Raw genomic sequence first — 11,677 nt, 5'->3', positions numbered from 1 at the left:
ATAGTAAAATCATGAAGATGAAAGAGAGTGGTGATGATAATAGTATAATCATGAAGATGAAAGGGAGTGGTGATGATAATAGTAAAATCATGAAGATGAAAGAGAGTGGTGATGATAATAGTAAAATCATGAAGATGAAAGGGAGTGGTGATGATAATAGTAAAATCATGAAGATGAAAGAGAGTTGTGATGATAATAGTAAAATCATGAAGATGAAAGGGAGTGGTGATGATAATAGTAAAATCATGTAATTGCACAAATCTCAGTGTCAGTTCATTGGGGAAAACTGCAGTCCTATGTCAGTCTGCCTCTCTTCCTATGGAAGAAGTACCCCGGAGCATTGTAGGCCTACCTACTCTACCTCTTATCAACAAGCTTGTGGATTACTGAGAAAAAGGTTGGCAACCTTTATAATATTGAATAATTGTTAACATAGTGTCAGGATATGATAATGAAACACTGTATTAATGATTAACATCTTCAATTCTGTAAAACGCCTCCGAAAAAGGATGCCTACTGTACCATTATAAAAATGTAATGCAATGTAATGTAGGACACATTTGAATAAAAAAAAATCTGAGAAATCTACAACGAGAGCAGCGAAAGTATTTAAACATGCAACAGAACTCACAATCATAATGAATACATTAAAACATCAGAGAGAACTTATGCTCTTCTCCACGGGCATTGTAGCAAAAATTATTCAGCACTCATGGGTTATCGTATTCCTTTTTTGTCCTCCTAATGAAACGGTTAAAACATTTCAGTTAGGTAACAAACTGTCATTAAAGCGTTTATTTTAAGTTCTGAGAGTAAGCACTCAAGGTGTTTACCAATTCTTTCTCTCTCTCTCTCTACTAGGGCTGTTGCGGTCTCTCTCTCTCTCAACTAGGGCTGTGGCGGTCTCTCTCTCTCAACTAGGGCTGTTGCGGTCTCTCTCTCTCTCTCTACTAGGGCTGTTGCGGTCTCTCTCTCTCTCTCAACTAGGGCTGTTGCGGTCTCTCTCTCTCTCTCTACTAGGGCTGTTGCGGTCTCTCTCTCTCTCTCAACTAGGGCTGTTGCGGTCTCTCTCTCTCAACTAGGACTGTTGCGGTCTCTCTCTCTCTCTCTACTAGGGCTGTTGCGGTCTCTCTCTCTCAACTAGAGCTGTTGCGGTCTCTCTCTCTCTCTCAATTAGGGCTGTTGTGGTCTCTCTCTCTCTCTCTCTCTCTCTCTCTCAACTAGGGCTGTTGTGGTCTCTCTCTCTCTCTCTCTCTCTCTCTCTCAACTAGGGCTGTTGCGGTCTCTCTCTCAACTAGGGCTGTTGCGGTCTCTCTCTCTCTCTCAACTAGGGCTGTTGTGGTCTCTCTCTCTCTCTCAACAAGGGCTGTTGCGGTCTCTCTCTCTCTCTCTCTCTCTCTCAACTAGGGCTGTTGCGATGACCGTATTACCACCACACCGGCAGTCATGAGTCATGACTGCAGTATAATTCCATGTGACCGTTGAGTCATGGTAATCTCCTGTTATGCACTCTGGGCATGCTTTGGTAGTACACAACTCGTTAACAACCATCAGGTCCTAATGGCCTGGTACTCAGGGCTCTATTGTCCCTCCATCGGATCCTAATGGCCTGATACTCAAGGCTCTTTTGTCCCTCTATCGGGTCCTAATGGCCTGATACTCAAGCCTCTATTGTCCCTCCATCGGGTCCTAATGGCCTGATACTCAAGGCTCTATTGTCCCTCTATTGGGTCCTAATGGCCTGATACTCAAGGCTCTATTGTCCCTCCATCGGGTCCTAATGGCCTGATACTCAGGGCTCTATTTTCCCTCTAACCACTAACCACAATCCAAATGCAATCGAAAATCACATCAAACACTTCTATTCTAAACAGTATCTGCTTTTAAAACCCATCTCACTGTGATAATCAATTTGAAGAAAGAGGTTCAAAAGCAGGTTGAAACTGTGTGTAAAACATGTCATTGTGGATGTCGTTTCAAAGCCTAACACAATGAAATGGACAGAGCTTTCTAAGGTGATGATTCATTCAAAACACCCATACGCATATTACAGATTATGCATATGCATAGGCTTATGAGCCCAAGCCCGAACAAAAACTGAATTAAAATAATGATTGTGCCATTATATAATACATAGCCTACCGCATGTTACAGATGGCAGAAAAACATAAAACAAAAGTGATGATTTAAGAGGTACATAATTGGTCTAGCGGCTGCCTATACTCCACAATTAAACAAATTTGAGTGATCGCCTTTGAGTGTAGACTGTATTATGATGCATACTGGATGGACCTTTTGCTTCACTCCAACATTTCTATCCATGAGTCTGGGAGCGAACATATAGCCCTGGGCGATGCAGTTGGTTCATTGATTGTGCAGGGTGATTTTGAATAGCCTAGTAATAGGGAATGTTTCATATTTTCATAATTAATTGAGTGACAGATTACCTTTAGCTATCCAGAATATCTCACCACCTTACGTTTCCATTTCATCCCCTCTCTCCTTCATTTCTTTCTCCAGCGTGCAGAGAGAGGGGCTGTCAACAGTTTAGTGAAGTATGCTTCGTTGTGAAAACATGTTACTATCGATGTTTCCAAACAGATTTCACTTGGTTTCCCAAGTGAAGCACTGGGTAGCTGCAAGAATAGGGTTGGAGAGCCCATGGCACACAGAGTTGGGCAGAATATCACCTGTCTGTCACGTTCTGACCATAGTTCTTTTGTGTTTTCTTTGTTTTAGTGTTGGTCAGGACGTAAGCTGAGTGGGCATTCTATGTTGTGTGTCTAGTTTTCCCATTTCTATGTTTGGCCTGATATGGTTCTCAATCAGAGGCAGGTGTTAGTCATTGTCTCTGATTGGGAACCATATTTAGGTAGCCTGTTTTGTGTTGGGTTTTGTGGGTGGTTGTCTTCTGTCTTTGTGTCTATGCACCAGATAGGACTGTTTCGGTTTTCACATTTTGTTGTTTTGTATTTTGTAGTGTTCACGTTTATTGTCTTTATTAAACATGATGAACACTAACCACGCTGCGCTTTGGTCCGATACTTCGTCCACAGAAGAAAGCCGTTACACTGTCGCGCAGTGAGAGCACACTCCTCAAACAGTGGTTGATGTGTGGAGTGAAATAAGTGTTTTAATATTTACTTCTCAGCTGTTCATATTAAGCACAGCTCGGCTATAAAACCGAAGTAGCCTACCAGGCATCTTTGAAAAACAGACTGGCTGGAAAGCGTGTGGTGTGGCCTCCATTCGCTTTTTTCCCTGCCCCTGTCCCTGCCCATTTGATAATGGGCCATTCTAAACTAATTATTACATATTAGTTAAGACAAGATTAAATTGAGAATAGTATGATGGGTGAAAATATGATCACTTGATGAGAGAACAGATGTGCAGCCTGAGGCAAGGAACAGAGCACAAGCTTTTTCTGCCTCTTTCTCAAATCATAAAAAGCCTATAGTCGCATCATGTAGTCCATACTGTATATGTTTTGATTTCTAAGACATTCTAAGGTTTGTATCATTCACAACTAGAGTTGCCAAATAACTCAGAGCAAAAACCAAGCCATGAGGTCGAACGAATTGTTTGTAGCGCTCCGAGACAGGATTGTGTCAAGGCACAGACCTGGGGAAGGGTGCCAAAAAATGTCTGCAGCATTGAAGGTCCCCAAGAACACAATGGCCTCCATCATTCTTAAATGGAAGAAGTTTGGAACCACCTATATTCTTCCTTGAGCTGGCCGCAAGGCCAAAATGAGCAATCGGGGCAGAAGGGCCTTGGTCAGGGAGGTGATCAAGAACCCGATGGTTACTCTGACAGAGCTCCAGTTCCTCTGTGGAGATGGGAGAACCATCCTGCAGCATTCCACCAGGCCTTTATGGTAGAGTTGCCAGACAGAAGCCACTCCTCCTTAAGGCAAATGACAGCCTGCTTGGAGTTTGCCAAAAAGCACCCAAAAGACTCTCAGACCATGAGAAACAAGATTCTCTGGTCTGATGAAACCAAGATTCAAATCTTTGGCCTGATTGCCAAGCATCACATCTGGAGGAAAACTGGCACCATCCCTACGGTGAAGCATGGTGGTGGCAGCATCATGCTGTGCGGATGTTTTCAGTGGCAGGGAATGGGAGTCTAGTCAGGATCAAGGGAAAGATGAATGGAGCAAAGTACAGAGAGATCCTTAATGAAAACCTGCTCCAGAGCTCAGGACCTCAGATTGGGGCCTGTAAAAACCTGTTTTTGTTTTTTCATTATGGGGTATTCTGTGTAGATTGATGAGGGGAAAAAAACAAGTGAATCCATTTTAGAGTAAGGCTGTAACATAACAAAATTTGGAAAAAGTCAAGCTATCTGAATACTTTCCGAATGAACTGTATAAGCATATCGTGTCAGCTAAACGAACAAGCCTATGGCATGGCGCATATTTTGGTATACATTTTCAACATATCATAATGTTTCTTTAGACCTGCCTAAAATAAATAATGGATGGTGTATATTCAATAGATTTTTTATACTTTTTAAAAATGTAGATGTTGCAAAGGTGCACTGAGATGTTGCAAATCAGTGGCTGTAATGCAGCTTGTATGTGTGGAGGCCTGGAGATACTAAACGTGTTTATGTTAATTAACGGTCAATTATTGTGAGACCGGCAATAATCGTCTAACAAAATGTCATGAATCGCTACAGCCCTATGTCCATCTTTGTAGGACAGAACCATTATGTTTGTTGTTATTGATAATAGTTCAATAATCTATGCAGGGGTTGAAGATGAAGTATCAAAGAATAGAAGGGCAGAGACAGTTTTGTGGGTAAACGGATAGAGTGCAAACAGTGAAATAATGTACACGCGTTGTCTTAGTCCGAGCCAATTTTTGAACAGATACTTTGTCATTAGTTTCAGCAGTTAAATCTCAACCTGCTACTCCTAAATGTTCGTCAATTGAAACCAAATATGAAGAACAAATCATTTAAATGCAGGTATTGAAAGAAAACTCGGGACTGTGCTAAAGCCAACACAGTGCCGCCTCAGTATCAACCTTAATTAAATAAACTTGTTATTTTTTTAATACTAGAGAATCAATTAATCTGATGAAAAAACTGTTTTAATTGATAAGATTGGGAATCAATGTTCCCTGAATCCCAAGCAGCAGCCCTTTAAAGACTACCTCACTAATTAAACACGAGTGGAAGCAGTATTCTCCTCCTGATTTATGATCATCCGAATGTTTGTTTATGTTGGGCCGTAATAACGACCTGTTTTATTAGCCGTGGCCACAGAGGCATCTTGCAACTTCATTATTCCTGCCCTTTCCAGCAGCTCCAGAAGGTCAACAGTCTGTCTGGCTGGGCCCAACCATGAGTGAGGGTCTGAGGAGGGGAACCTGGGACTAACTGAGTAGAGGGATCCAATTAACATCCAAAAGAGCCCCCTGCGATAGAGCTGAATCGAGGAGAATTACACACACACACTGCCTGGATGCTGCTACTCATGATCTACAGCTGAAAAGATCTCTCGTATTGGTTGACAGATGTCTGAATCAGATTTTCCAGATATCTGGATGTTTCAAAACTGTACTGTATATCTTCCCAGAGAGGGGTGAATTGACCAATAGAAAGATCAATAGGACCAATATGAAGATCAGTAGGACCAATAAGAAAATCAATAGGACCAATAGGAAGATCAATAGGACCAATAGGAAGATCAGTAGGACCAATAGGAAGATCAGTACCCCTCCTGTCTCAGCCTCCAGTATTTATGCTGCAGTAGTTTATGTGTCGGGGGGCTAGGGTCAGTTTGGAGTACTTCTCCTGTCCTATCCGGTGTCCTGTGTGAATTTAAGTATGCTCTCTCTAATTCTCTCTTTCTCTCTTTCTCTCTCTCTCTCTCTCTCTCTCTCCCTCTGAGGACCTGAGCCCTAGGACCATGCCTCAGGACTACCTGACATGATGACTCCTTGCTGTCCCCAGTCCACCTGGCCGTGCTGCTGCTCCAGTTTCAACTGTTCTGCCTGTGATTATTATTATTTGACCATGCTGGTCATTTATGAACATTTTAACATCTTGGCCATGTTCTGTTATAATCTCCACCCGGCACAGCCAGAAGAGGACTGGCCACCCCACATAACCTGGTTCCTCTCCAGGTTTCTTCCTAGGTTTTGGCTGTTCTAGGGAGTTTTTACACCTGCTTCTACACCTGCATTGCTTGCTGTTTGGGGTTTTAGGCTGGGTTTCTGTACAGCACTTTGACATATCAGCTGATGTACGAAGGGCTATATAAATACATTTGATTTGATTTGATTTGATCAGTAGGACCAATATGAAGATCAATAGGAAGATCAGTAGGACCAATATTAAGATCAGTAGGACCAATAGGAAGATCAGTAGGACCAATGTGAAGCTCAGTAGGACCAATATGAAAATCAATAGGAAGATCAGTAGGAGAAATATGAAGATCAGTAGGATCAATATGAAGATCAGTAGGACCAATTTGAAGGTCAGTAGGACCAATATGAAAATCAATAGAAAGATCAGTAGGATCAATATGAAGATCAGTAGGATCAATATGAAGATCAGTAGGATCAATATGAAGATCAGTGGGACCAATATGAAGATCAGTAGGACCAATAAGAAGATCATTAGGAACATCAGTAGGATCAATAGGAAGATCAGTAGGACCAATAGGAAGATCAGTATGACCAATATGAAAATCAATATGAAGATCAGTAGGACCAATATGAAAATCAGTAGGACCAATAGGAATATCAGTTGGACCAATAGGAAGATCAGTAGAACCAATAGAAAGATCAGTAGGACCAATAGGAAGATCAATAGGACCAATATGAAGATCAGTAGGACCAATATGAAGATCAATAGGACCAATATGAAGATCAGTAGGATCAATAGGAAGATCAGTAGGACCAATATGAAGATGAGTAGGACCAATAGGAAGATCAGTAGGATCAATAGGAAGATCAGTAGGACCAATAGAAAGATCAGTAGAACCAATAGAAATTACAAGTTTTAAAGAAGTTTAAACGAACTGGAATTTATAGGGTTTATAGGGGATTTATAAAGTCTACTAAACCGACAGGTATGAGCCATAATAAATGGCTACAGTACGGTAGGGTATTGCATTACCTGCAGTGCCTGAGTAGTCAGCAATAGTCAGCGGGTAGCCATCCTCATCCGGGTCAACAGAGAACAGTCCCACTCCAAAGGCTCCGTACTGGGCGAAAGCTGTGCTGTTCTCAAAGTCCTCCAGGTCAATTCGCAGCTCGTAGTTGGCTTGGATGGTCAAGGCATGCATCCTCTTCAAACCTGAGACGAAACAGAGGAGAGGCCCATCATGATCTGACATGAACAGCTGTGATTCAAGATGGAGAAATAGGAATGGCACAATGGAGCACTTTCCATCACTGAACGATAACATTATCCAAGGCACAGTAACTAACTTTTCAGGTGTTTCAGACCCAGTGGGTGCACCTCTCTATCTCTGCAAGTATATGGGTGCTTGGCAAGGAACCCTTATATGAATTCTCTTTGTAGGCCGTAGACTGGTCTATGTGCTATACCACCAGGACAGAAAAACAATAGGCCAGGAGATTTTGCCGGTGCTAAGCCAATCATGCTGCGTCTCTACAGCTGTTGTCGACAGTTGTGGAACACCTCGTATGGTTCCTACAAGTGAACCCCACCTGGGCACAGACGTCAATTCAACGTCTATTCCATGTTGGTTCCACGTCATTTCATTGGGCCTCCACATTAGTTTTCACATAGCCAGTGAGGAGAAAATTGAGGAGAAAGTCACAATTAACATTTATCACATTATTACCCATAATGCTCTGTATGCATATTGTATGTGCTATGGTGCGGTGGTCTCAAATACCAGAAAGAGTTAATGTTCTCATATAGAAATCTTGGAACGCATCGCTAGCACGCTGATTGACCAATTCACTACATGGCTGCTGGAGGAGCGTCTAAATCGATTTTAGATTAAGTTTAACTCCAAAAGGTTCAGCACTCGAGAATGACCTTAATATTACAGTGGAAAGCCACACCAAGTAGCCTAATCTCTCTCCCCCCTAATCCGTCCTCTGCCCAGTGCAGACACATTGTTCAAACAGCTGGATCCATTGGATAGGCTTCTCCCAGCAGCAGAGCATATCGCTAGAGTTCTGGATAAGAGCGTCTGCTAAATGACTTAAATGTAAATGTAAATAAACAGTGTTGTTTAATGGGTTCATTCCACAGCAAATAGATGGGCTATTTACACTGGAAGGTTATCATCAGTCTCCACAATGGCACCCACAGCTGCAACGGTGTGCCCACTCGTGCACCTGTATCGATAGAATATAAAGGGGTTTCCCTCACACGGGGCACCATTCCTTTTTGTAAGGGTGTGTTAGGATCATATAAGAAATTCAACAATTATTAATTATGAGATACTATTATAATCACAGATCAAATGGAACTCTGCGTGCACTTAGGTGTGTTCGCAAAACAAGCTATAAGATGGCATCGTGGCATCATCCATAATATGAAATCATATGTACTAGTTTTGCCCCTGAAGAAATAAGGACTACAGAATTTGAGATTAAAGACACCCACAGACAACTCAGTAACTACAGTAAATAAACCACCACAGCCTTCAGTGTCTCAGGGTAAACTTGTGTGGTTGTCAGTGTTGTCGACACAAACCCCCCTTTGTGACCATGCCTTTTCGGGCATTGATCGCTGCTACTGCCTGATAATCCCTCTGCAAGGAGCGGTCTACAGAGATTGTCTGACATTCTCCCCAACCTGCAGATCACAGGAAACAGAGGGCAGGAGAATAACACTGAAGGCAAACAGCTTCATATTCTGGAATACATTGTCTTAATATTGGGAAGCTACAATGTGTTTTGTGTGCCCTTCAACTTGTTCTGTATTGACTGTTTATTTCATCAGACACACACAAGGTTGGAATACTTATTGAATGAGCGAAGGGCTAACGTAAGAGGGTGTTGTGGACTTGTGAAACTGTGGAGCTCAAGGACATCTTAGACGATGTGCATGATGCACAAATGCACTAAGTGACGTGGCACTGTCTGCATGCGTCTCCATAACAGTTCACGACCATCTAGACTAGAGCAACGTGTACCAATCAGATAGATCTGATAGTTATTTCATCATTTGGGAAAAAGTTTGAGACATTAATTGGTACACGCAGAGCCTCAGGCCATAGAGAATACCAGTATGTTGAAACAGATAGATATGTACACTGAAAAAGCACAAATAAAAAAATGCATTTACTTGCCAGTTTGCATGTTCTCTTTTGAATTATTGATGAGATGAACAACTCTCCATGCTGTTTTACAATTTGAACCTCTTTTTGTCTGACCTTCACTCATTCATCCCAGTTGAGCCGTCTGGCACATACCGGTAGGTCTGTCCTTATCAACGCAAAATGGTCAATCTATCAATTCTCATGCCTCAAAATGTGAGTTTTTCAGTGTTGTCTTAACCCTACATCCCTGTGCTCACAGTATGTATCTTTTTACCCCAGCTCCTTTTGGCTTTTAGACTGACAGTTTACATATCTCAAGCCAAATCATTTAACATTTTCCAGCATCAAAGCTTTGGAATTTTTTGGGGAAATTAAGCACACTACTTATATTTAAACTGCACTTTCCTGTGAATTTCCATAATTGTGCTTAGGTTTTAATTAGACCCCTTGAGAATCTCTCATCCAATGAAATAGCGCTCATTGCAGTGGAGACGTTTAACAGCATATTCATTATCTCAAATTAAATCTTAACACTCAGGTGTTGAAGTGATACTCCAGAACCTTTGTATAATTCCAGCCAATAGTTTTGAAAGTGGTGGTGCAGTGTCAAAACGGATCCCTGTTTTTGGTGTACTACATTATCGAATTGTGTACTATGTCGTCCATTTCGTATGATGTTATGTCCTGGGTTATATTATTACACTTTATGTTACGAATCCGATTCGCACAATATGTTACGAATTTGTTGCGCTTAAGAACCCGGACTGCATGTTTAATCAGTAATTGGTAATGCCTTAAATAGTTTTTGTTAATGACTTTGACACATACAGTTGAAGTCGGAAGTTTACATACACCATAGCCAAATACATTTAAACTCAGTTTTTCACAATTCCTGACATTTAATCCTAGTAACAATTCCATTTTAGTTCAGTTAGGATCATCCCTTTATTTTAAGAATGTGAAATGGCAGAATAATAGTAGAGAGAATGACTTATTTCAGCTTTTATTTATTTCATCACATTCCCAGTGGGGTCAGAAGTTTACAAACACTCAATTAGTATTTGGTAGCGTTGCCTTTAAATTGTTTAACTTGGGTCAAACATTTTGGGTAGCCTTCCACAAGCTTCCCACAATAAGTTGGGTGAATTTTGTCCCATTCCTCCTGACAGAGCTGGTGTAACTGAGTCAGGATTGTAGGCCTCTTGCTCGCACAAGCTTTTTCAGTTCTGCCCACAAATTTTCTATAGGATTGAGGTCAGGGCTTTGTGATAGGCACTCTAGTACCTTGACTTTGTTGTCCTTAAGCCATTTTGCCACAACTTTGGAAGTATGCTTGGGGTCATTGTCCATTTGGAAGACCTATTTGCGACCAAGCTTTAACTTCCTGACTGCTGTCTTGTTGCTTCAAAATATCCACATAATTTTCCTCCCTCATGACGCCATCTATTTTCTGAAGTGCACAAGTCCATCCTGCAGCAAAGCACTCCCACAACATGATGCTGCCACACCCGTGCTTCACAGTTGGGATGGTGTTCTTCGGCTTGCAACTCCCCCCTTTTCCTCCAAACATAACGATGGTCATTATGGCCAAACATTATGGTCTATTTTTGTTTCATCAGACCAGAGGACATTTCTCCAAAAAGTACGATCTTTGTCCCCATGTGCAGTTGCAAACCGTAGTCTGGCTTTTTTTACCGTGGTTTTGGAGCTTTGGCTTCTTCCTTGCTGAGCGGCCTTTCAGGTTATGTCGATATAGGATTCATTTTACTGTGGATATAGGTACTTTTTGTACCTGTTTCCTCCAGCATCTTCACAAGGTCCTTTGCTGTTGTTCTGGGATTGATTTGCACTTTTCGCACCAAAGTACGTTCATCTCTAGGAGACAGAACGCGTCTCCTTCCTGAGTGGTATGACGGCTGCGTGGTCCCATGGTGTTAATACTTGGGTACTATTGTTTGTACAGATGAACGCGGTATCTTCAGGCGTTTGGAAATTGCTCCCAAGGATGAACCAGACTTGTGGAGGTCTACAATTTTTTTTCTGAGGGCTTGGATGATTTCTTTTGATTTTCCCATGATGTCAAGCAGAGGCACTGAGTTTGAAGGTAGGCCTTGAAATACATCCACAGGTACACCTCCAATTGACTCAAATGATGTCAAGTAGCCTATCAGAAGCTTCTAAAGCCATGACATAATTTTCTGGAATTTTCCAAACTGTTTAAAGGCACAGACAACTTTGTGTATGTAAACTTCTGACCCACTGGAATTGTGATACAGTGAATTATAAGTGACATAATCTGTCTGTAAACAATTGTTGGAAAAATGACTTGTGTCATACATGAAGTAGATGTCCTAACCGACTTGCCAAAACTATAGTTTGTTAACAAGAAATTTGTGGAGTGGTTGAACAACGAGT

General features: G+C 41.6%; 1 protein-coding gene across 1 annotated transcript in view; it reads right to left on the bottom strand.

The window, feature by feature from the left end:
- The window catches only part of fibcd1a (fibrinogen C domain containing 1a), a 114,177-nt gene that overhangs the window by 6,131 nt on the left and 96,369 nt on the right, over window positions 1-11,677 (bottom strand). Inside the window, exon 7 of the mRNA XM_029637233.2 lies at window positions 7,135-7,314. Within this exon, the coding sequence (XP_029493093.1) occupies window positions 7,135-7,314 (180 nt within the window). The remainder of the gene's footprint in view (window positions 1-7,134; window positions 7,315-11,677) is intronic.

Source organism: Oncorhynchus nerka, linkage group LG27 (genome assembly GCF_034236695.1).
Source record: "Oncorhynchus nerka isolate Pitt River linkage group LG27, Oner_Uvic_2.0, whole genome shotgun sequence".
Lineage (NCBI taxonomy): Eukaryota > Metazoa > Chordata > Actinopteri > Salmoniformes > Salmonidae > Oncorhynchus > Oncorhynchus nerka.
This window is presented reverse-complemented; position numbering and strand designations above follow the sequence as displayed.